Below are 22,282 nucleotides of genomic sequence, written 5' to 3'. Positions count from 1 at the left end.
TACATTTATACACTGTTGATGTTCAACAAGGGGCGCAGGGCATCTGTACTAAGTTAGCAAGGCTGGCTATTGGTTTTAAACCAAACTTAATTTACTGTGTTAATACAGAAAAATGTCAATGCCAAATCTCAGAGTTGGAAAATTAGTAGACAGTGCACTGTGACAAAAAAAAAAAATAAGTTCACGTTAGTCCTCAAGAGACATGTAAATGAGAAACAATTTTTCTCCAATCTGGATTGGCAAAGGTGAAAAAAATGTATATATGTTTAGACAATGTCTATATCTGTAGACATATGTCTATTTATATGTACTTCATAACTGTGTCCACTTAGAATGGCTGGGAGCAGCAACACCCCGGGAGCAATAAGCTCCCCCAGCACCAAGCCCTAGTTTCTAAATCCACGCTCCACTAACAGGAATGAGAGACTGCCGTCGTGGCTCAGTGGTAGAGCGCTTGCCTACCACAGGGGAGGCACTGCGTTCGATCCTCAGCACCACATATGAATAAATAAAATGTATTATGTCCATCTACAACTAAAAATTTTTTAAATTTAAATAAATAAATAAAGGGAATGAGAACTCCCCAGAGAAAGAGCTAATTCCAGGGTTGGGGCAGGGGAGGTAGAAGTAGAGATTGGGACATTTGTGCTGGGAAGTTAAGGAGATGCCCACAACAGGGTGGGGATGGGTGAAAAGTCAGCTTGAGGGGGCCCTCACTGACCAAATCTGGGACAATTTAAACATCAAAATAGTTATATTAGTGAACTATAACCCACTGAATAAAACAGGAATCCATGGCTCCATACTGAAAAATAAATAAATGGAATGGAGAATGATAGAATTAAAAAACTGCTGTCACATCCTCCAAGAAGAGGAACCAGGACTCCTAAGAGAAATGGTTGCTTCTTAGTCTGGAGCTGGGAAGATCAAGGGATGAAGTCCTGATGCTAAGCATGGATGAACCTGGAGATTACGCTAAGTGGAAGAAACCAGTCACAAAAGACCTTCTATTGTATGTGTCCATTCATGGGAAACGTCCAGAACAGGCAATGCAGAGGCAGGAAATACACCAGTGGTTGTCAGAGACTGCGGGGAGGGGATGGCAAGGGAGAGGTGAATAACGATGAAGGCTGCACAACTCTGTAAATATACTAAAGACTGCAGAACTGTACACCTTGAAAAGCTGATTTTATGGTGTATGAACACCTCAATAAAGCGGAATTTTTTAAAAAGGATGGGAACACGTCAAAGAAATATAGGCGTCAGCCTATATATAATATAGGAGTTCCCAATGGTGAAAGCTGAAACAATTTAAGCCAAAATAGTACTGGCTTATAACCCACAATATAAAATATACATGAGTCCATACTGGTATAAATGACTGAATAAGTAAATAAATGGGAAAAAGACACAAATTCAAACTTAGCCACTGATTTCCAAACAACAAAGGGAAAAGTAACACTTGCAAAGAAGACACCTGATAAACACCACTTCTGCCACCTATATATACCAAGGGACAAGAGCTAGGGGTGTCTTGCAGCCCTGATGTAATGTGATGAAATGGGCATCTTGCCTCTGATATTCTTTACGAAATCCCATAACTTCAGTCTAATCATCATAAAAACGTGAGACAAATCTACACAGGGGGACTTTCTACAGGGTATTTGGCCAGTACCGCTGTCAAGATCGTGAAAAACAAAGAAACAATCACTGACAGAGGGCCTGGGAAGTTGGAGGCCAGCCTGGGAAACTTGGTAAGACCCTGTCTCAAAATAAAAAAATAAAAAGGGTTGGGAAAGTAGCTCAGTAGTAGAGTGCCCCTGGGTTCAGGCCCTAGTCCCAAAAGTAATAATGATAATTATGATGATGTCATACCTAAATCTTTATGCATGTGTATGATTATTTCCTAGGAAGAACTGATTTAAGTCCTGCCTCCAAAAGTCTAAAGATGTGGAACCTCATGGAAGAAAGGATGACTGAACCTGCTGAGGATATGCATACCACACCTAAGCAGGTATTGCTTCAGTTCTTCACTTTTTCTTTCTTTTTTTTTTTTCTTTTCAGTGTTGGGAATTCAATCCAGGAGTGCTCTGTCACTGAGTTACATCCTAAGTCCTTTTTATCTTTTAATTCTGAGACAGGGTCTCACCGGGTTGCCTAGGCTGGCCTTGAACTTATAATCCTCCTGTCAGCCTCCCAAGTAGCTGGGATTAAAGGTGTGTGCCACTGCATCCAGCAGTTCTTCACCTTTAAAATAGGTCTGATAATGGGACCTCAGATATTGTGATAAATAAACAATTTGTAAAGTCACCTGGCAACATGTAATATACCAGAAGGGAGGAGGAATTCTAAGGAAAACCTCAGATGCCTATAGAGCCAGTCACAGGCTCTACAGGCATCTTGACTATAAATTCCTCAATGGAAGGAATTAATATTCTACATTAAAAAAAAAAAACAAAACCCATCCTCAATTTTAATGGTAGCACCCACCACACAGAGTCAAGGAGGAGAAGGGAAAAGTGTGGGGTTTAAAGTTAGAAATCTGACTTGAGGGCCAGGCATGGTGATACACACCCATACCCAGCTATTTGGGAGGCTGAGGCAGGATGATCGCCAAGTTCAAGGACAGCCTCAGCAACTGAGTGAGATTCTGTCTCAAAATAAAAAATAAAAAGGTCTAGGGTTAGGTGTGGTGGTGCACGCCTGTAATCCCAGCGGCTCGGGAGGCTGAGGCAGGAGGATCTTGAGTTCCCAGCCTCATCAACTTAGTGAGGCCCTAAGTAAAATATAAAAATGGCCTGGGGATGTGACTCAGTGGTTAAGCACCCCTGGGTTCAATCCCTAGTACAGCAAAAATGAAAGAAAAGGAGAAAGAGGAACAGTAAAAAGAAAGAAAACTCTGGGTTGAATCCTGGTGCTTATCATTTACCCGCTAAGAAATCTTGGGTAACTTTCTAACTTCTCCGAATTCCCAGTTCTCCATCTGCAACATGGACACAATCTCTGGCATTCAAGAAGCATGCACAAAGAGTAAAATGTGCTCACAGAGCCAGAGAGATCTGGAGTAACTGAGCACTTTTTTTGTTGTTGGTGTTGTTTTTGGTAGTACTGGGGTTTAAACCCAGGGGTCCTCGAACACTGAGTCACTGAGACAGGGTCTCACTAAGTTGCTTAGGGCCTCGCTAAGTTGCTGAGGCTGGCTTGCGCCACCATGCCCAGCCCTTTTTATTTGAGACAAGATCTCACTCAGTTGTTGAGTCTCCAACTTTTGATCCTCCTGCCTCAGCCCCCAAGTAGCTGGTATTGTAGGAGTGTGCCTCCATGCCCAGCTTAGACAACCTTAATAAATGCGAAAGGAGAGAACATACTTGTTGAATTCAACACTCCAGATGAATTTAGCCTAAATGTTCCTGTTGTAAAACTAGGCTGCTCCTATTATTATTATTATTTATAATTCACAATGATAAGCATATTTCTTATTGTTACTTTATATCAAATTCTATGGATCTGACTAGAAATTTTCATTTTTGTTCTCCTAAGTAATTCTATAAGAAAGCTTTATTAAAAGATACATATCTGTCCCCTACTGATCCCCAAAGATTCCCCATAAAGAAAAAGGATCAAAATAAATCTATTTCATCTGCTTTCTACAGATCAGCAGTAGTTGGTCCAAGATCTGAAGAGAGCTCATTTGTCAGACAGAAATGGCACTTCCTGCCCACCCCAAATGATATTAACTCCAACACCCACCCACCTCACCTTCGAAAGCAAGCTGAGGGGTAATCAGGGCAGAAGAGGGAGGCAGGGCAGAGGGTGTATGGTACCTGAGTAGGCGTTGACTCAGCCGTCTGGATCTGAAAGTTCTGGGAGGGCTTCTGGGGGACGGTGGGGAGAGTGGCAGATGCAGCCTGCACTACCCGCAGGGCCTGCTGGGGGATCTGCACCACCTGTTGTTGCTCGGCCTTGGGGGGCACCACCTGGACCTGCTGAACCACAGCTGGCTGGCCACCCCCAGGGCTCTGAACAATCAGCAGGTTGTTTCCTGCCTGGATGATGTTGTCTGCTGTGGTCTCGATCAGCACCGTCTCCACCTGCTCAGCCACAGCCACGGATGGCTGGGAGGCTGGAAGGCTCTTCTTCCTGGCTTTCTTGTTAGTCTTGGACAGAGGGGTGGGAGGGCTTTCGGTGAGGAGCTGAGTGGCTGCCCCAGTGTCACTGGTGTTCATAAGGTTGTTGACAGGCAGGGTGAGTGTCACGTTGCCACCTCCGCCTGTCAGCTTTACCACGTTGGCCCCACTCTGCACAGGGGTGGTGGTTGCACTTGACTTCTGGACAGGGGCTGGCTTGATGGGGACAGGCTTGTGACTGGACGGCGAGGGGGTGATGATGGCCTGGTTGGTGCCTGGGATGATCTGGATCTGGTTGGTGAGATTGGGCTGCACCTGGATGGTCTGGGAACTGCTTGCCTGAATCTGAGGGACCGCCTGGTACTGGATATTGGCGTTTGACCGGCTGCCTTTGTTGATCATGGTGGGGTTCTGGATAGCGAACACCAGCTGCCCTCCAGGATAGGAGGTGCTCAGTTGTGACCCCTGAATCTGAAGTATATTTCCTTTGGAGGACAAGATGCCAAAGCTATTCTTGCCAGGACTGAGAGGAAGTGGGGCAGGTTTGATAGGGACCAGTTTCCGTGGTGTGGGCTGGGGGGGAGCAGGAGGTGTCACAGCAGCTTCAACAGCTGGAGGGCCAATTTTGCTACATGTTGCAGCAAGCAGGGCCAAAGGAGATGGCTGGGAATCCTGCAAAAACCAGCAGAGGAAAGGAGTGAGACAAGAAGGCCTGGCGTCAGGCGCCCATCGCCCTTCATGATCCCTGGCAGCCCTCTGTGTGCCCTTTCCCACCTGTGTCACAGCAGCCCTCTGGCTTCTCTGCCAAGTAAGTAAGGAGAGGTAGGACAAGCCTTTCTCAGGAATCCCCCAGAAGCAGCCCCTGGGCAGGGTGAACTAGCAGTGTGGGCTGATCTCTCCTCCAACTGACCTTAGATTTACCAGGGATAATGACGCTCCTTAGTCACAGAAGGAGTTCTACAATCCCATCACAGGGAAGGAGAAATCCCTGACTATTCCACTGAGGAAGGAAGGAAGGAAGGAAGGAAGGGGAAAAGGGAGAGGCAACAGGAGGGACAAACACGATGGTGTTTTCTAGTGCTTTGTACATGCAACTTCGTGAACTGGGGAAGGCTGCTCTCTTGAGGCTGCAATAAAAAGGCCTCTGTTTCCATCTATGGGCAGTGGTGTCTGGGGAAAGAATACTGACTGTAATCCTGGCTTTCCTCCTGACCCAACTGTGGCACCTTAGGTAAATGGCATGACTTCTTAGTTTAGAACTCATGGATCAGTGAACCTTCCTGGGTCTCACATTTTAGGGTATTGAAAGTGAGAATGAAAAGGGTTTTGAGTGTGGTTAATATCCGTTTCAGTGAGCCCACCCAAGTAGCTGAGAAGCCCACCCTCAGAGCCCACTCGCCTGGGTGGTGGCGGCGGCAGGCTGCAGGTAGTCACTGGGACTGACAGCAGCAGTGGCAGCCATGCTCATCTGTGGATCTGCTGGAAGAAAAGAGACAAAGTAACACACAAGACATCTTAGAAACAGAACCCACGCCCCGCCCCGCTGCCTCAGATTGTCTTTTCACCTCTGTTTATTCTTGCTTCTCCAAGAAGAGTTACCTGCCTCTCCCCACATGTCCCTGCTGTAGGATGGCAGCCCCATACCTTTCAGCAGATGATCTTCTCTGCTCAGACTCAGTTATGCGAGACTATGAGGAGCCAGGCCTGCCTCCAGTGCACTGTCCCCTTAGCCACATAAGACTGGGCTCACACGAAGACCCTGAACACTGTACGAAGACTGTCTCAGTATCGAGGTTATTCACACCACCCCCTCAACTGGCTCTCCCAAGCTACACAGAAACCCTCCATAGTGGGCAGAGGAGCCCCCAGCTAATCAATCTTCTGGCTCTAACTCAAGGCTTCCTGCTCACTCCTGCTATAGGCAGATGTCAAAGCAGCCCCCCGGGGATAGGGGGAAGCAGAAGGCTGGATCAGGGTTCCTGATGGGTGGACACACCTGTTTCATTCCAATTTCAAGGGTGCTGTATGCTCAGCCTTTACCACAAAGGGACAAGGGTTCCAGGAATATCACATACGGTTTATTTTTTTAAATGAATTTGTACTTTTACACAGGACAGCAGGTATTGGCCCCAAGAACAGGTGGAGCTAATAACAATATACAGAGCAGAATGCCAACAGAGTAAATTCTATTTTTGTCTAAATGTGTGTGCGTGTGTGTGTGTGTATATATAAAATGTTACAAGTTGTTATTTCTTGGTGGTAGAATTTTACTTAACAAACATTTTTTTTTCCTTGTTCTATATTTCCATGTTTTCTCACAGTGATGAGACAATTGGCCTTCTGTATCCACAGATTGAACCACATGTATCAAAACATTAGGAAAAAAAATACTGTATACCAAATATGTGCAGAGATTTTCTTGTCATTATTCTCTAAACAATGTGGTATAATAAACTATGTTGTTTTAGGTATTACACGTAATCAAGAGATGATTTAAAGTATACAGGAGGGGGTTGTGGTTGTGGTTTGGTGGTAGAACACTTGCCTAGCATGTGTGAGGCACTGGGTTCGATTCTCAGCATCGCATATAAATAAATGAATTTTAAAAAGGTCCACCAACAACTAAAAAGAAATTTAAAAAATTATAAATAAAGTATACAAGAGGATGTGTTGTATGTTACATGCAAATGCTCTACAATTTTGCGTATCTCTGGATTTTGGTATCTGCAGGTTCTGGAGTCAATGCCCTGTGGATACTGAGGGACAACTATACCGTATTATTCTTTTTTTATTTTTTATTTTTATTTTTATTTTTTTTGCGGTGCTGGGGATCGAACTCAGGGCCTTGTGCTTGAGAGGCAAGCACTCTACCGACTGAGCTATCTCCCCAGCCTTATTCTTTTTTTAAATAAAAGAAAATAAAGAAGGTTGAGGAAATAATGAAGGGAGACTCTACCCTGCACTTAGTCTGATTTAAAAGGAAAACAAGATAAGAAAAATGGAAGTCATGAGAAGTTTTGGGGAAAGAATCTAGGTCATCTTGAGTTCATAAATCACTCAGGAAAAGAACACTGGGTAGGGAGTCAGACTGTATCCTAGCCCTTTGGAAAGCAGGTTCCAGGAAAAACAGAGACAAGAGGAATATTATTTGGGAGAGCTGAAAAGACAAAAAGGCTCAGAGCTCGCACCTGGCATTTAGCAAGAAAAGGAAAAAGGCTGGAGAGCGCAGATCCATTCCCAATGGGCAGGCCTCTCTGGCTTCTCTCTCTGGGGAAACATTCTTGGAGAAAGGTAAAGGAAGGGTGATGAAAGGGGACCTGAAGCCCAGACTTGGTGATTAGCTGGTAGGAGGCACCCCAGTGACTTTAATAGTCACCAGGTCCCAAGTCACAGAAACTGCACTGCAAGTCAAGGGGGCTTTGCAGGCCTTGCATAACTGTGGTTCATGGTCTAATAGTTTGAACATGACTGCTCTAAAGGAAAAATAGATGTTTTGGGGGGGTTGTCTTTGATTATTTTCATTGTAACATTACAACCTGACTTAATTTTATATGAACATAAATCTGTCTCAACTAGTCAGTTTAGCTACTTTAAAGTTAATAGCTACAAAAAAAAGTCAGCAAAATTCAAATCAGCAACATCATTCTGGGAGGACAATGTTTTTTTTTTTTTTTTTTTTTTTTGGGAGGACAATGTTTGATGGAGCCCTGATCACTGCTTTCAGCACACGCATAGCAGAGAGGCGACCCTCTGTGCCCCTTGAGCTCGGCTCACCCACCCTGCATTGGCCAGTGCCAAGAGACACATTCCTCCCACTGCATCTGGATGGAAACAATGTCCTTCAGTTTGCACAGATGTATCATGAGTTGAATGTGCAAAATGAAGCTGTCCTAACTAGCCCACGCAGTTACGCAGTTATAATGGAGCACGTGTAAACACACAGCCCTGAAATGTGTAGGATGTGGCTAAGCAACAGTCCTCCAGTGATCAGTGGTAGATGCTCATTTTAAAAAGACAATCAGCATAATGAAAACAAAAGAAGAAAAAGTCCTCTGAAGTCAGGGTGGCGCACACCTGTAATCCCAGTGACTAGGGAGGTTGAGACAGTAGGACTGCAAGTTCCAGACCAGCCTCAGTAACTTAGTGAGACTCTATCTCAAAAATAAAAAGGGCTGGGGATGTGGCTCAGTGGTTAAGTGCCCATGGTTTCAAACCCTGGTGCCAAAAAAAAAAATGTATACACACAGTGGTATCAAGTTTAGTAAATCCTGCTCTTAGGTTAAAAAACAAATCACATGTATAAAAGACAGGAAGACAGAGCTTAAGAGTGCTTTTCATGTGAAAAAACCCCAGTGGTTTTTAACTCAAAGCCAGTAGAATCTAGATGGTTGCAAAAACAAAAACAAACTATTACTACAATCTTGGACTTCATTTCTTTCTTTTGCCTTCCCCTGCCCCAGTTCCAGGGATTGAACCCAGGGGCACCCTACCACTGAGCTACACCCCCAGCCCTTAGGCAGGCCTCACACTTACATCCTCCTGCCTCAGCCTCCCAACTTTCTGGGAGTACAGGTGTTTGCAACCATGCCTGGCTTGGACTGCATTTCTTATGGTGGAGGGTAGAACTGGGAATTGAACCCCGAGCACTTTATCGCTGAGCTACACCCCTAATACTTTTTATTTTATTTCAAGTCAAGTTCTTACTAACTTGCTGAGGCTGGCTTCAAACTTGTGATCCTTCTGCTTCTACCTTTGGAACTGCTGAGATTACAGGCATGTGCCACACCTGGCTTTGGACTGCATTTCTAAAAATTCAATTATAGGACAAGAAAAATCATAGTCTTACTGTAATCTGCACACTTGGACAACATCTGGAGTGTCGTGTTCCATTGTGAGGGATATTTCAAAAGGAGAATTTCCAACGGGGGCTTGTTAGAGGAAAGCAGCAAAGGTTGTATCTAGGATGCCTGGGTGGGGACATTTACCAGAGTATTCATTCCATATATGAGTTCAAAGGGCAGAACAAAGACTTAGGTGCAGACATTTCAAAAAAGCAGATTTCAGTTTAATATAAGAACTTTCAAAAGATGGAATCAGTTGCCTTTGGGGATAATGTTCTACCTTCTCTGGAATTCTTTAACCAGAAGTAGGATGTGTATGTCTGTCGGAGATGGGCTCTTAAGATGGGATGGGAAGTTGGACCAAATGATTTTTAAGATTTTTATACTTTTGGGGACTGGGGGTTCAGCTCAGTGGACGAGTGCTTGCCTAGCATGTGCAAGGCTCTGGGTTCAATACGTAGCACCCCCCCAAAAAGAAGATTTTTATACCTTTTAGATCATGTTGCTGATAAAAATGTAAGATGAGTTAGTTGCTAGCAGGCTGGGAAGGCAGGCAGGGGATCTCCTAGGAGACGCCCTGGGGCTCAAGTTCACTTGGCTAAAATTGGTGAATGACTCTCCCTCCGATCCTCTGTTATAAAAAGAAAGGACACAGGAACAGGAGAGTGCAAATGAAAATTGGCCTAGTGCTTCCTAATCATTTCCCTCTCTCTGCTGCAGTCATTATTACCCTGGACTCAAACTCATTAGGGACCTGGCTGGCTCTGAGAGCTTCTTCAGTTTAAAGTTAAAGCAGAAGCAAGCTGCAGATGCTGGTGCTCCACATTGCACCATTTCAGTTTGGTTTCATTTTTCTCCCCACCTGCCTCTTGAAACACTCCTCTACATCTCAAAACACAGTTTGTAAGTTATGTCTCCTGATGTCACTCAGAGCTTTATGGCCCCTGGGCTGCAGATCTGGGCGATGGAAACAGAAGAACCTCCCTGTTATTGCAGAATTATGTCCTGGGATTCACCATGAAAGGGAAAAGAAGCATTTCCTGTTGGTGGTTGGAAATGAAAAGTGGTAATGGAGAGGAAGCACAGATCCACTATCATCAATGGTACCTTGGAACCTCATTAATTTGGAACCTTATATTTAAAATGTGTCATTTGGATGTAAATTGTGCTTCACTTTTCCTTCCTACTATTTAAAGCATGGCTAAGTAGTGTATGAAGACTCAAAGAGACTCCTGGACATGTAATTGTTTTACACCACTTCTACCATTTAATGGTACCATGTGCTCTTTGGGGGCGAATGGTACTGGGAATTGAACCCAGGGCTGCTCTACCACTGGGTTACATCTCCAGATATTTTTATTTTTTGAAACAGGGTCTTGCTAAATTGCCCCAACTGACCTCAAACTTGTGACCTTTCCGCCTCAGCCCCCCAAATTGCTGAGATTACAAGCATGCGCCATCACAATTAGCACCTGGTCACTGAAACCTACATGTAGCAACAGTGATAAGTGGAATTACTGCATATTCTTGAAAGAAAAAGCTCGATGTCTTTCAAAGTTATATCATTTAGACTTTTCATTCATTCAGTTGTCTAACACTTTCCCAATGGTCTCTGGGCTAGTAAAGTTTTGTTTTTGGTACTGAGGACTGAATGCAGGGGCACTTCACCACTGAGCTACATCCCCTGTCCTTTATTATTTTTTGAGATAGGGTCTCACTAAGTTGCTGAAGCCCACCTCGAACTTGCAATTATCCTGCCTCAGCCTCCTGAGTGCTGGGATTACGGGTGTGTGCCACCACATCTGGTGGGCTAGTCAAGCAATTTTTCCAAGGAAAATGTTCAAGGACATCATACATGACTTGATAATAGCACAGGGTGTGGGGAACCAGGTGTCTCATGAAACCACACCTGAATTTCTTTTCCTCCTATAGGAAGCCAACAGACCCCCAAGACTGAGAGAAACAGATCCAGAGTCTCCAGGCTCTTGTACTGATGATCTCCATCTCCTGTCCCTTCCAGCACAGCCGATTTTCTTCACTCCCCACTTTACTTGCTTCCTTCCTAAGCAAGCAGAGGAATCAGGACTTTGACCTCAGCACTCTGCTTGCTGGTCCTGCCCAGGTCACCACTGATGTCCTTGCTCCCAAATCCAACAGACCCTCTGATTATTCCCTCCTCCTTGAAACTTCCAAGAATTTTCTCCCACCTCTTCCCCTATGGGCACTTCTTCCTTTGCTATCCTTTAAATATTGACAACCCTCAACATCTGTCCTTTCTCCTCACCCAATATCCTTTCCCCGGTAACCATGCCCACTCATATGGCTTCAGGAACCTTCCACGTGCAGGCTGATGACTCCCAGGCCCTATGCAACCCAGACCTCTCCTCTGGGTGTATTCACCCAGTCCTCTACGGGCTTCTTCAGCTGGCCAGACTCCGCTAACATGGGGCACCCCTTCTGGCCTGCCCAGCCTCAGCCCCAAAGGCCTCCTTCCAGACTCCTGAAGAACCTTTATTTTTGCTGCTGCCTTCCCTTGTTTACATCCCCTTCTATCTTTCTGAGTTACTGCCTTCACCCTTTAGGTCTCAGGCTATTTTTTCCCCAGCAATATTTGTTAACAGACATTATGTAACAAGCATGCCACATCCTCAGAGGCCTTTCTGGACCCCCTGAGCTGAGGTTAAGTCCTTTAATTCGCTAGTCACCCATTAAATAAATAATCATGGGCTTAATGTACGGGAGTATGGATGAGCTCCCCAGAGTGGCCATGTCTGTCTTCACTGAACTGCTGACACCAAGTTCTGTCAGTACCCAGTGCAGGGACACTTTCCGTGTATGGAGGGTAAAAAAGTACCTCTGGTTAAACCAGTCTCTCTTCTGATATTTTCAGTCACAACAAAACCTGAGCATCCACCTCATGGTGGATCATCAAGTTCTGATAACCTACCTCCAAATTAGACTTTTGTCTCTGGTCTCCTCACCCCTCTGATTCCCCAAGGCCATAGCATTAACTATCCTCAGCTCAGTCTGAAATATCATTCACAACCTCCAGAATGGGTTCCAGTCTTTGGCCTGGCCCCCTCTCACCCAGCCTCCACAATTGGTCAGAAGAGTCTATAAAATGCAAATCCCACTGCTACCACTCCCGTGATTAAGCCCTTCAATAGATTCCAGATGCCCTTATGATAAGCTTAGAAAGGCCACTGTGTGCTGGGTGTGGTGGTGCACACCTGTAATCCCAGCAGCACAGAGACAGAAGGATCACAGAGTTCAAAGCCAGCCTCAGCAACAGCAAGGCGCTAATATGCAACTCAGTGAGGCCTTGTCTCTGAATAAAATATAAAATAGGGCTGGGGATGTGGCTCAGTGGTCGAGTGCCCCTGAGTTCAATCTCTGGTAGGAAAAAAAAAAAAAAGAAAGAAAGGCCACTGTACCTCCTCTTGGCCCTTCCCCCTCCTCCCTCTCCTACTTTATCTCTGGCCCCTCCAACTTTCCCAGCATACACTTGAGTATTTTTCACTCCTAAAATTAAAAAAGACCACAATTTATCTTGTTTGGAGTCTATAGCTGGTTCTCTCCCATTTGTCTGGTCATTTTAATTTCTTCAAAGCTCCTTTATAACTCAGAGAAAGCCTGAAATCCCAGCTACTCTGGAGGTTGAGGCAGGAGGATTCCAAGTTTGAGGTCAGTCTGGAAAATTCAGTGAGGGCCTGTCTCAAAATAAATAAAAAGGGCTGGGGTGTAGCTCAGCAGAAAAGTGCCCCTGAGTTTGATCTCTAGTACCCACCCACCCCCAAAAAAAGTCTTTCCAATCCTTCCCCATGTCTGAGGCAGGTGACCTTGCCATGTACCTGAGTGTACTCCCCAGGGCACCCTTCATAACACTGACCCTACCACAGCCACTGGGCAGGAAGTATGTCTCTGACCCGGGGTCTTTCTACAGCTAACTAGAGGGCAGGGGTAACACAGTGTAATGGGTTGTCCCACTGGTCCTTTCACCAAGAACTGCTTGTTTGTGTGTGCGTGTGTGTGTGTGTGTGTGTGTGTGTGTGTATCTCGCATGTGCTCAGAATCCTAGCACATAGTAGGCAAATGCTCTAGCACTGAGCTACACCCCAGCAAAAAACACTTTTGAGACACAGGAAATGAGAAGAGGGGCCCACAGAAATCCCACAACAGTAGGCTTTGGGAAGCTTCCCTCTGGGAGAGAACTTGGCTCACACTCCACAGCTAGGTCTTAGGAGTACTCAGTCTTTTTTGCCTTCTGGGTTCCTACCACCCTGACTACTGGCTTCCTTGGCCCTCTGCTCTGGTAATTGCCCTGGAGGAATTTCGCTTTGCACAAACAGTCCTTCTGTTGGCTATTTTGGTCAGCTTGGTTGGGCCAGAAGCCAACGAAGCAGTTTCCAAGTCCATGCTTTCCCTGTTGCCTGGAAGAATTCAGAGCTGGTGAAAAGCAAGCCATGGCTGGTTTTAAAGAACAAAGCTGGGCCTCAAGGGAAGCTGACAAGAGACTCAGCTTGGATGGAGGGAGTAGCAACCCAGGTCAAGAGAGACTCCAAACTACACTGAACATTTTTGAAAAGCACATCTCAAGCCATCAAAATAGCAAATATAAAAGAGCCCAGTAACATAAGACGAACTTCACTGACTTTCATTAAATGAGAACAACTCAGCAGTGGCCGACTAGTTACCACTGGCCAAAAGAGGAAGGTGAGGGAGTAGGGAACAGAGATCTTTCCCTGGCTAGACACTTTATTATGCCTCCTGTCTTCCCTATCCTGAACTCTGACCCCACAATTCAATCTGTGGCCCCTATGTGCATCCACAATTCCAAGAAGTTAAAATTTCCTACATCAGTAAATATCACCAATTCTCTCCTCTTCAAACAAAACTCCTTTCTAGTTACCTATGTGGGCAGTTCCTGACTGTCAGTGGTTTGGCTAATGATTTTTTGACTTGATAAGGCTATGAAGTGCACCCAAACAACCAGTGTTCCACTTTCAGGACAGTCTTCAATAAATTACATGAGACATTCACCACTTTATTATAAAATAGGCTTTGCAATAAATATGATTTTGTCCAACCGCTCTAAGCTAGTTTAAAGCAGGTGAGGCAAAGCTATGATGTTTAGTCTGGGCATATTAAATGTATTTTCGACTTACAATATTTTAACTTACTGTGGATTTACATAACCCCAGCACAAGGCAGGGAACATCTGAACTTGCTATTTCTAATTATTCTTCTGCCATTTTCTCAAATTTGCTCCAACCAGGTTGTTCCCCCCATTCATGCTGCCAAAACTGCTCACACTACCAGAAACCTCCATGCTGCTGAATCTAATGGCTAATTCTTATTAGACCTCAGACTTCATCTTTTGTGTTGATCTGACGGCTGGCTGCTCTTCCTCTGTGACACACTCTTCACTTGGCAACAAGGACATTCATACCACGTTGGCCTCTTACCTCTTAAGCTCCTTCTAAATCTCCTTTGCTAGTTTTTCTCTCAAATTCTACATGGTTGGGCTATCCCAGGGCTCAGTTCCAGGACCCATCTTTCTTCTGTCTACATCTGTTTCCTGAGTGAATTACCTAGTCTCATAGCTTTAAAAAAAAAAAAAAAAAAAAAAAAAAAAAAAAAAACAGTAATATATACATTACTATATAATGATAGACTCCCAAATTTCTATCTGTAGATTTGTTATCTGAATGCCTACTGACCTCTTCACTTGGATGTATTAATAAGTATCTCAAATCCTGGCCCTAAACAATGTTGCTGATATCCCTAATTCTGTGCCTCCTTCAAAATTTGCCACTGTAGCCACAAGTAGTGGTGCACACCTGTAATATCAGTGGCTCAGGAGGCTGAGAGAGAAGGAACTCAAGTTTGAGGACAGCCTCAGCAATTTAGTGAAGTCCTATACAACTTGAAGAGAACCTGTCTCAAAATAAAAAGGGCTAGGATGTAGCTCAGTGGTAAACTGCCTCTGGGTTAAATTCCCAGTGTACCCCATAAAGCAAAACAAAATGGTAATATTCCCCACTGTGGTGAATGCTCACTCCCTCCTTTCAGCTGCTCAGCCCTAAAACCTTGGGAATTATCTTTGACTTGTTTGTCCCACAGTCCACATTTGACAGCACACACTTTCAGCTACCTTTAGAATGTATTCTGAATATGGCTGTTTTTACCACCTCCTCTGTCATCACCTAGGTCCACATTGTCTTTCACCTGGATAACTGAGAAAGGCTCCTAGCAGGCCTTCTGACCTTGATCCTGTCAGTCTGTTCTCAACACGCAACAAACTTAAACAAAACCCTGTTATTCTTTTGTTCAGATTCCCCCAATAGTGTCCCATTTCCCACTCAAACAGCCAAGTCCCCACCATGACACAATATGTCCCTATGTGACCTGGCTCCCTCTTTGACCTATCCTGCTATCAGTCTCCCTTCCTCCGGCTTTAGCTGCTGGCCTCCCTGTTGCTTTAAACATAGTAGGTGTGGTCCCTTTGTCAGGGTCCTCTTACTTGCCCTTAGGATTGCTGGAGGTCTCACCCTTCTCTCCTCACTCCAGATTGGGCATAGCTCAATCTCCTCTCCTTGTTCTGGGAACCACTCAGATGTCATTGAGACCTTCCTTCACCTAGAGACCTTCCCTGATTAACATATGTAAATTGTCCCCTCCCACACACATTTATTTCCTATTTTCTGCTTTTATCTTTAGCACTTCTTACTTTCTTTCTTTTTTTTTTGTATCAGGCATTAAACTCAGGGACACTCAACCACTGAGCCACATCCCCAATCCTATTTTGTATTTTATTCAGAAACAGGATCTCTACTGAGTTGCTTAGCGTCTTACTGTTGCTAAGGCTGACTTTGAACTCTGGGATTACAGGAGTGTGCCATCCCGCCTGCTAGCACTTCTTACTTTCTAACAAGTATCTATTAGTTACTTATTTATTGTCTCCCACTTAAGAATTGGAAGCTTCCTAAAGATTGTCTCATTCATTGATGTGCCCAGGCCCATAGTACCTGGACCTTCAGTGCTTACTAAACATTTGTTGAATAAATTAATGAACAAATTCTGGACGGATGCAGAGCGGAGAGCCTAAACAGAATTTGGGAACTCACGAACCAAAGGAGAAACCCTGCAGATCCACATATCCTGGCACCACATGAGGATCCACTCCAGGGCTGCTCTGCTGATCCAGTTCCAGATAGAACTCTGTGGCTGGGGACTGAACCCAGGGGTGCTCAACTACTAAGCTACATCCTCACACCTTTTTGTTTTGAGATAGGGTCTTGCTAAATTGCCGAGGTTGGCCTCAAACTTCCAATCCTCCTGGCTTAACCTCCCAAGTTGCAGGTATGACAGGCATGCACCACCACCCTAGCTCCAGATGCAACTCAAGCCCACCAGTCCTCTCACATGGGGGTGCTAGCCTGATGTGGGCCAGCAGTCTAGTCCTGCTCCTAAACAAATACTTCAGTGAAACCAACTCACCACAGACTAGGTACAACATTTCAGTGATCAAGTATAAAGGAATGACTGGGGTCTGTTAAGATAATGAGGGCATCTGAATATGAATACCCCACCCATCTCCACCCTGAATTCCTCTCCCCCAAAGAAGACTGTCATTTGCTAGTTTGCATTCCTACCCTGCTGGAAGAGATTCTGGAGACGTGAGGGACATGAGGCAACAAGGGATGGAAATTGTTCACTCAGACCAAAGCAGTCCCAGGAAATATTGTAAGGTCTTTTTGTCAAAGAATACTGGGCCGCAGCATTCTGTCTTAGAGAACAGGAGGGAAAAAGAAGGCAAGAAACGTTTTTTCCCTTTAAAGAATCTCATTATGCACAAACACTGCTTCCTCTGCTTTGGCGCATATATTATTTGTGAGTCACTCCCTGCATTCACCCCAGGCTATGATCTGCTTCTGAAATGAGTAGTGACTTCATTTCCCCTGAGAAGAGAGGGCTGGCTTATTCTTTACTTTGTTGAAGGCTGGGAAATGTCTTGGTCTGTTTTTCTCTAGGTTCATCTGAGAAGATTTCCAGTTAAAACACTGACTGGAGGAAGAAATATCTCACGTTCAATCACATGGCCCTGCTTGCTGTCTCTTACTCCTTATTTACTCTCTTGGAGGTCACTTTGTGATTCAACCAAATCCCACAGGAGAGGTGACAATCCCAAAGTAGAAGCTCTAGAAAGATAACATTTGGAAATGTGCAAACCAGTGACTGCTGGCTCCTCCTGAGCAACTTTCACCCCGTAGCTACAAGGAAAGACCACCTAACAGTCTAACTTACATGCAGAGATAAACTAGCATCTCAGAGCACTTTAGCATCAAATAACAGTCACCCGAGCTAAATCTCTGCATTGCACTGTGGCTAGATGCAGCAAGCAATTATGAAACGAAATATAGCTAAGAGAAAGAGTTACCCAATGAAGGATTCCAACAGCTGGGTTTCCAAGCGTGCTTATCCTGTGATGCAAACAGCCTTGACATCTCAGCACTGCTTGGAGCTCTCTCTGGAGCAGACTGAGCAGCACCCAAACCAAGCGCTCTGCCTGTTCATACCCCCTTGCTCCTGAACACAGCTCATCTCCCAAGAGTACACCGGCCTGAAGCCCATTCTAATGAAAAGCACAGTGATCTCCATGCCAATGGCAGCCTCAGAGAATCCAGAAAGACAAGGAGTGGAATGGACGCCTGGCTTCACCCAAGCTGCGAGTGCTGACTCTCAGCTTGCTCCAGGGCTCTTTTCTCAGTGTCCCATGAGGCAGCAGAAAACTCAGTTTTCCACTTCAGAGTCTGTCAACTGGAACAAATCCACCCATGACACCTGGGAGCACCTCCTCATAGGCAATCTCCAATTCTCTCCTATTTAGCCTGACAATGCCCTTGAGTCAGAACTGTCCCATGGTTTTAGCCTCTTTGCTCATCTTTCCACCCTATTCCAAAAGATTACTGATGGAAAAGTAAGACCTCTTCCACCCTAAGGTCCTAAAAGAAAGTTTCCCAACAAAAAGATCTACTGGCGATGGAGGAAGAGCATCTCAAGAGACAGATTTTCCACTACATTTCAAAAACACAAAATCTAAGTGCTGGCTTTATGAAGGAGAAATAAAGAGAAAGCTGCTCCCCCAGCTCCTACCACAGGTCTAGAAGTCACACAGGAGATGCATAAGTATTTAAAAAGGGCAAAGTAAAAACAAGTACACTCCATAATGTCCATTTCTCAGCCCAGAAATTATTGGTCTAGAGCCAATGCATATGACTGTAATCTCAGTTTGGGAGGCTGAGGTGAAAGGATCACAAGTTTGAGGTCAATCTCTGCAACACAGAGAAACCCTGTCTTAAAAATAATTTTAAAAAGGTGGGGGGAGATGGCTAGAGATGAAGCTCAGTGGTGGCGCACCCCTGGATTAAATCCCCAATGCCTAAGAAAGAAATAAACAAAGGAAGGAAGGAGAAAAGAAAGGGAGGGAAATTACTAGTTTGGTCCACCCTGTAAGCAAAGCATTCTTGGTTTAGAACATACTGAGAAGATGGTCACAGATCTGTTAAATTGCCCAAAGGGATACTCCAGACATACTACCAAAAAACTCATAAGGAAGCATATGACCTTCTGCAAATAGATTTTACTCCATGTTTGCCAAGCACAAGGTTTAAAGTTGGACCATGTAATTCCATAAACTGAGAACTGTTCATACCACTACATCCCTAAACTTTCTAATACTCCGCACAATCTTTACTTATTTATTGATACTGGGGATTGAACCCAGGGTGTTTTACCACTAAGTCACACCCCCAGCACTTTTTATTTTGACACAGGGTCTCCCTAAACTCCTTAGGGCCTCAATAAATTGCTGAGGCTGGCTTTGAACTTGTGCTCCTGTCTCACTGTCTCAGTCTCCTGAGTTGCTGGGATTACCAGCGTGCACCACCATGCCTGGCCTTCACACAACCTTTGAAGCAATGTCTCTCTGCCTCCTTCAATGTGTGGCTACTGCCCACTTGATCCAAAATAATCCCTATATTTTTCAATGTTTGCAAGCAGGACTTCCCATCTATATGTATGAAGGGAAAAGATAACTCTTAGAACAGGCCACATTTCAATCACAGAAATGGGAGTGGGCAAGGTCTACTGGTTGACTACAATAAACTTAAAATGTCCTCATAAGGGCCCTAATTGGGCAACACTTGCTTAAAGTCAGCTTGGGGATTGCCACATACCCGTAACAAAGGACTGTTCACTGTTTAGCTCAAGGAACCCAGCAACTTCTCCAAAAGTCACCAGAATAACTAAAAAATTCAAAGTGAAGATATTAAAATGAACTAGCCTACCTGCTGGAATGCCAGAAAGTTCCTCTACCCAGACATTTGCCAAAATATGCTTATAGCTTCTTTCCTCCTCTTTTGACAGGCCTCCAGAGGGTGAAACTTTAATAGATTCTAAGAGGAAAAGTGGCCAGTTTATGTGCTGTCCACAAAGATACCAAACTCTTCCTCCTGGAGCCAGGTCTCTCTCTCTGCTGGGCAGTCAGGGAGTATCCAATTATCAGCATACTCTATGTGGGTCTCCTTGTCAGAGTCTGTGTCTTTAGTAGCCTAGTTCAAGAGGCTCATCATTATCTCAGACCAGCTTTCTTTTCCTTATTGGTGATGCTTTTAACCAAAGAGGTTAAGCCTCTGTACAATCAAGAAGTACTAGAATTAGAAAACTTTCATCAATGGCCCTAGCCAATGAGAATTCATTTCCAACTGGTATAAAAGCCACTGGAACATTGTTATCATCAATTGATAGGCTGTCTTACAGATTTGCCCTCTTCATCATACACAGGAATTTAAAATAAAGCAAAACACTGCCCTTATACTCATTTTTGCAAACAACAGATTTCTTTGTGTTAGTAATCTAAATTGCTGCTGTGGTCTAGGCTCCACCATGATTCCCTCTGTGGTCTCTGTGAGCTGGTCAACACTGTAAAGTTTCTAGTCCTAAAAATTTTATCCAAAATACCAACTCAACACTTAGCCATCCTCTGTGATACTGACTGCCTCCTAAGGTACAGCATGAAACAAGTTTTAGACAGTCCATGCCGGTGCACCATGAAGTAGTCCGTGGCCTTCTATCTGCAATGAAATCTGTACAAGGGTGACCTTGGGTCAATTCATTGCTCACAGCGGAGTCCTGGTTCATTCCTTTTTTCCAGGAAGAACAAGTGAGTGAATAAACTCAGGAGAAAAAAACTTCAGGAGAAAAGTCAGACTAAGTCCCCATGCATCAGGTCAATTAAGAAACAAACAATGACAAGATACTGGAATCAAAACCAAAGAATGCAGTGAGGACAGATTTCTCAGTTGCACAGAGAAGACACACTTCCTTTTGAACTAAATTTAGAAAGGAAACATAAGCCAAAAAGCAAGGATAGGAAGTTGAGAACCATTAAGTCAGCAATGGGGATGGAGTGGGGTGAAGGAAGAAAGCTGTCATCTGTTTTGTTTTATTCCTTAAATCATTCCTTAAGACTGACAGCACCTGGGCTGTAAGGTAACAAACAGGTTGGGAGCTCTGTCAACAAGTTCCAAACTTCTCATAATTCCAAGAGTTTGCAGATAACTGGGTGGAAGTTCAAGTGCAAGCATTTTAAAGACGATTTTGTTCAGTCCCAGCACCCCGGTCATCTGCCCAGGGAGTGCCATGTGGTCTGACACCATTTCCCGATTGGGATACGTCAGTAAGCAGACTTAAGTCAATGCCCAGCAGTGTCCATCTGGTTGGCACCGTCTAAATTTCAAGCATTCCTTCGCCTCTCTCTGCAGTCCCGCGGCCCTGAATCGCCGGTGGGCACCTAGTTGTAGTGCGTAAGGCCGCCTCCCCCAAAACACAGGGCGAGCCCGAGAGGTGCCTCTAGCTTTCTCGGAGCAGACCCAGACATTTCCACCACGCAGGCGGTGCTAAGGTCAGCTGGCGACCCTGCTAAGGGGGCGCCAGGCATGCCCAGGGTGCCCGCTTTTCTCGCCAGCCCCCGGAAGCGCCGCCCTCCCGCCCAGCGGGCTCCGAGGGGGCGGGGAGTCGAACGCCCCCTTCCGGGTGCCTCCGCCCGGCTGGCCAGCCGCGCTCCTCCTCCGGGCGGGAATCCTCCCTCCCCCGCCCCTCCCGTAGCCGGGCCCCGGCGCCAGGCCCAGCCCCAGGGGGGAACCCCCGACCCCGACTTCCCCTCCCCGCGGCCTCTGCCCGTCTTCCCGACCCTTGAGGGCCGAGAAGACCCCGCCGGCAGAGGCCAAGACCCACCGCTCATTACGACATCTTCCTCCCTGGCCTCCGCCGCCTCCGCCGCCACCGAGAGCCTGACACCGCCCGCCTAGCGCCCGCCAATCCCGAAGCCCGCCACCACCCGAGCGACGGCAGCATTCACCAATAAGCGTCCGGCACATTGGGGACCGACAGCACTAATAACCAATCAGTGAGAGGCATCTAGAGCGACGTTGGTTTGGCCAATAATGTTGTGAAGTGTCACTGATGGACGGTAGCGACTACCAACCGGAAGCCTACCGACGAATGAACGACATATTCATCAACCAACTAGCGGGAGGCAAAGTCCCGCCCACCAGATGGTTGATGGACAGCAACAGGAAGCTGGGTGGGGAGGGGCTTAGCTGAAGAATGTTTCTTTATTGGTCGGGATTGACCTTCCACCCACCTCTAACCCAGAAGATGAGTGATAGATCTGCCCTAAAGCCAATCAGAAGTCCTTAGGGTAAGGCCAAGAAATGCCCTCACAAAAAGCATATACATTGGGCCTTACGTGCAGTCTCGCCCAGGTGAGGCACTGGTTTCCTCCTTTTTCGGCTGCAGTCAGCTACCACTCAATCCCTTGCCTGGTGAGTGGAAAGTCACCTTTCTAAGTCCCTTCTTTGCCATCTCCTTGGAAGAGGCGACTTTGTACAGTGAGGCACTGGAGCCGGACACCATAACCGGAGTTTGGGTTACTTGACACTTCCGAGACGGGATTTTCATTTTATCAATTCAAGTCCCTCTTAATCTTCACCAGGTTGTCGCAGGGATTCCCCCTAATCCATGGCCCCCCAAACGGGCGCGTCAGAATCATCTAAGCTCTTTCTAAAGCACACTCCTCGGACGCCTCCCTTAATTAGATTTGGTACTTTGGGGGCGTGCCTAGAATCTGCATTTTAACAAGCGCCTCAGGTGAGCACAATTGCCACAGGAGTTTAAGACCCCTGCTTGGTCTCAACCCCCTTTCCTCCAGAATGAAGTAAAGCACTTGATGGGCATCACCTAGGTAGGATT

The 22,282-nt window shown here is 45.5% G+C and overlaps 1 protein-coding gene and 1 long non-coding RNA gene across 7 annotated transcripts in view; one reads left to right on the top strand and one right to left on the bottom strand.

Annotated features, from left to right (window-relative positions):
• LOC124979743 (uncharacterized) overlaps positions 1-19,810 on the top strand; it is a 35,283-nt gene extending 15,473 nt beyond the window's left edge. For 2 of the 4 annotated variants that reach the window (XR_007107677.1, XR_007107676.1), the window contains 3 exons: positions 1,911-2,014; positions 4,769-4,935; positions 5,480-6,345. This is a non-coding gene — a long non-coding RNA (uncharacterized LOC124979743). Of the gene's footprint in view, positions 1-1,910; positions 2,015-4,768; positions 4,936-5,479; positions 6,346-10,900; positions 12,283-17,001 lie in introns of those variants that run through there. The other 2 variants (XR_007107678.1, XR_007107679.1) reach the window with 2 other exon arrangements.
• Positions 1-21,324, bottom strand: part of Sp2 (Sp2 transcription factor) — a 27,327-nt gene extending 6,003 nt beyond the window's left edge. The window contains exons 1-4 of one of the 3 annotated variants that reach the window (XM_047544370.1): positions 21,266-21,286; positions 9,458-9,599; positions 5,527-5,603; positions 3,825-4,799 (exon numbers count right to left, since the gene is read on the bottom strand). In XM_047544370.1, coding sequence (XP_047400326.1) covers positions 3,825-4,799; positions 5,527-5,595 — 1,044 coding nt within the window. In that variant the 5' untranslated portion in view covers positions 5,596-5,603; positions 9,458-9,599; positions 21,266-21,286. Of the gene's footprint in view, positions 1-3,824; positions 4,800-5,526; positions 5,607-9,457; positions 9,600-21,265 lie in introns of all 3 variants that reach the window. The other 2 variants (XM_047544369.1, XM_047544368.1) reach the window with 2 other exon arrangements.
• Between the last annotated feature and the right edge of the window lie 958 nt (positions 21,325-22,282).

The sequence above is a fragment of the Sciurus carolinensis genome, chromosome 3 (assembly GCF_902686445.1).
Source record: "Sciurus carolinensis chromosome 3, mSciCar1.2, whole genome shotgun sequence".
Taxonomy (NCBI): domain Eukaryota; kingdom Metazoa; phylum Chordata; class Mammalia; order Rodentia; family Sciuridae; genus Sciurus; species Sciurus carolinensis.
The sequence above is the reverse complement of the archived record's forward strand: the minus strand, read 5'-3'. Positions and strand labels throughout refer to the sequence as shown.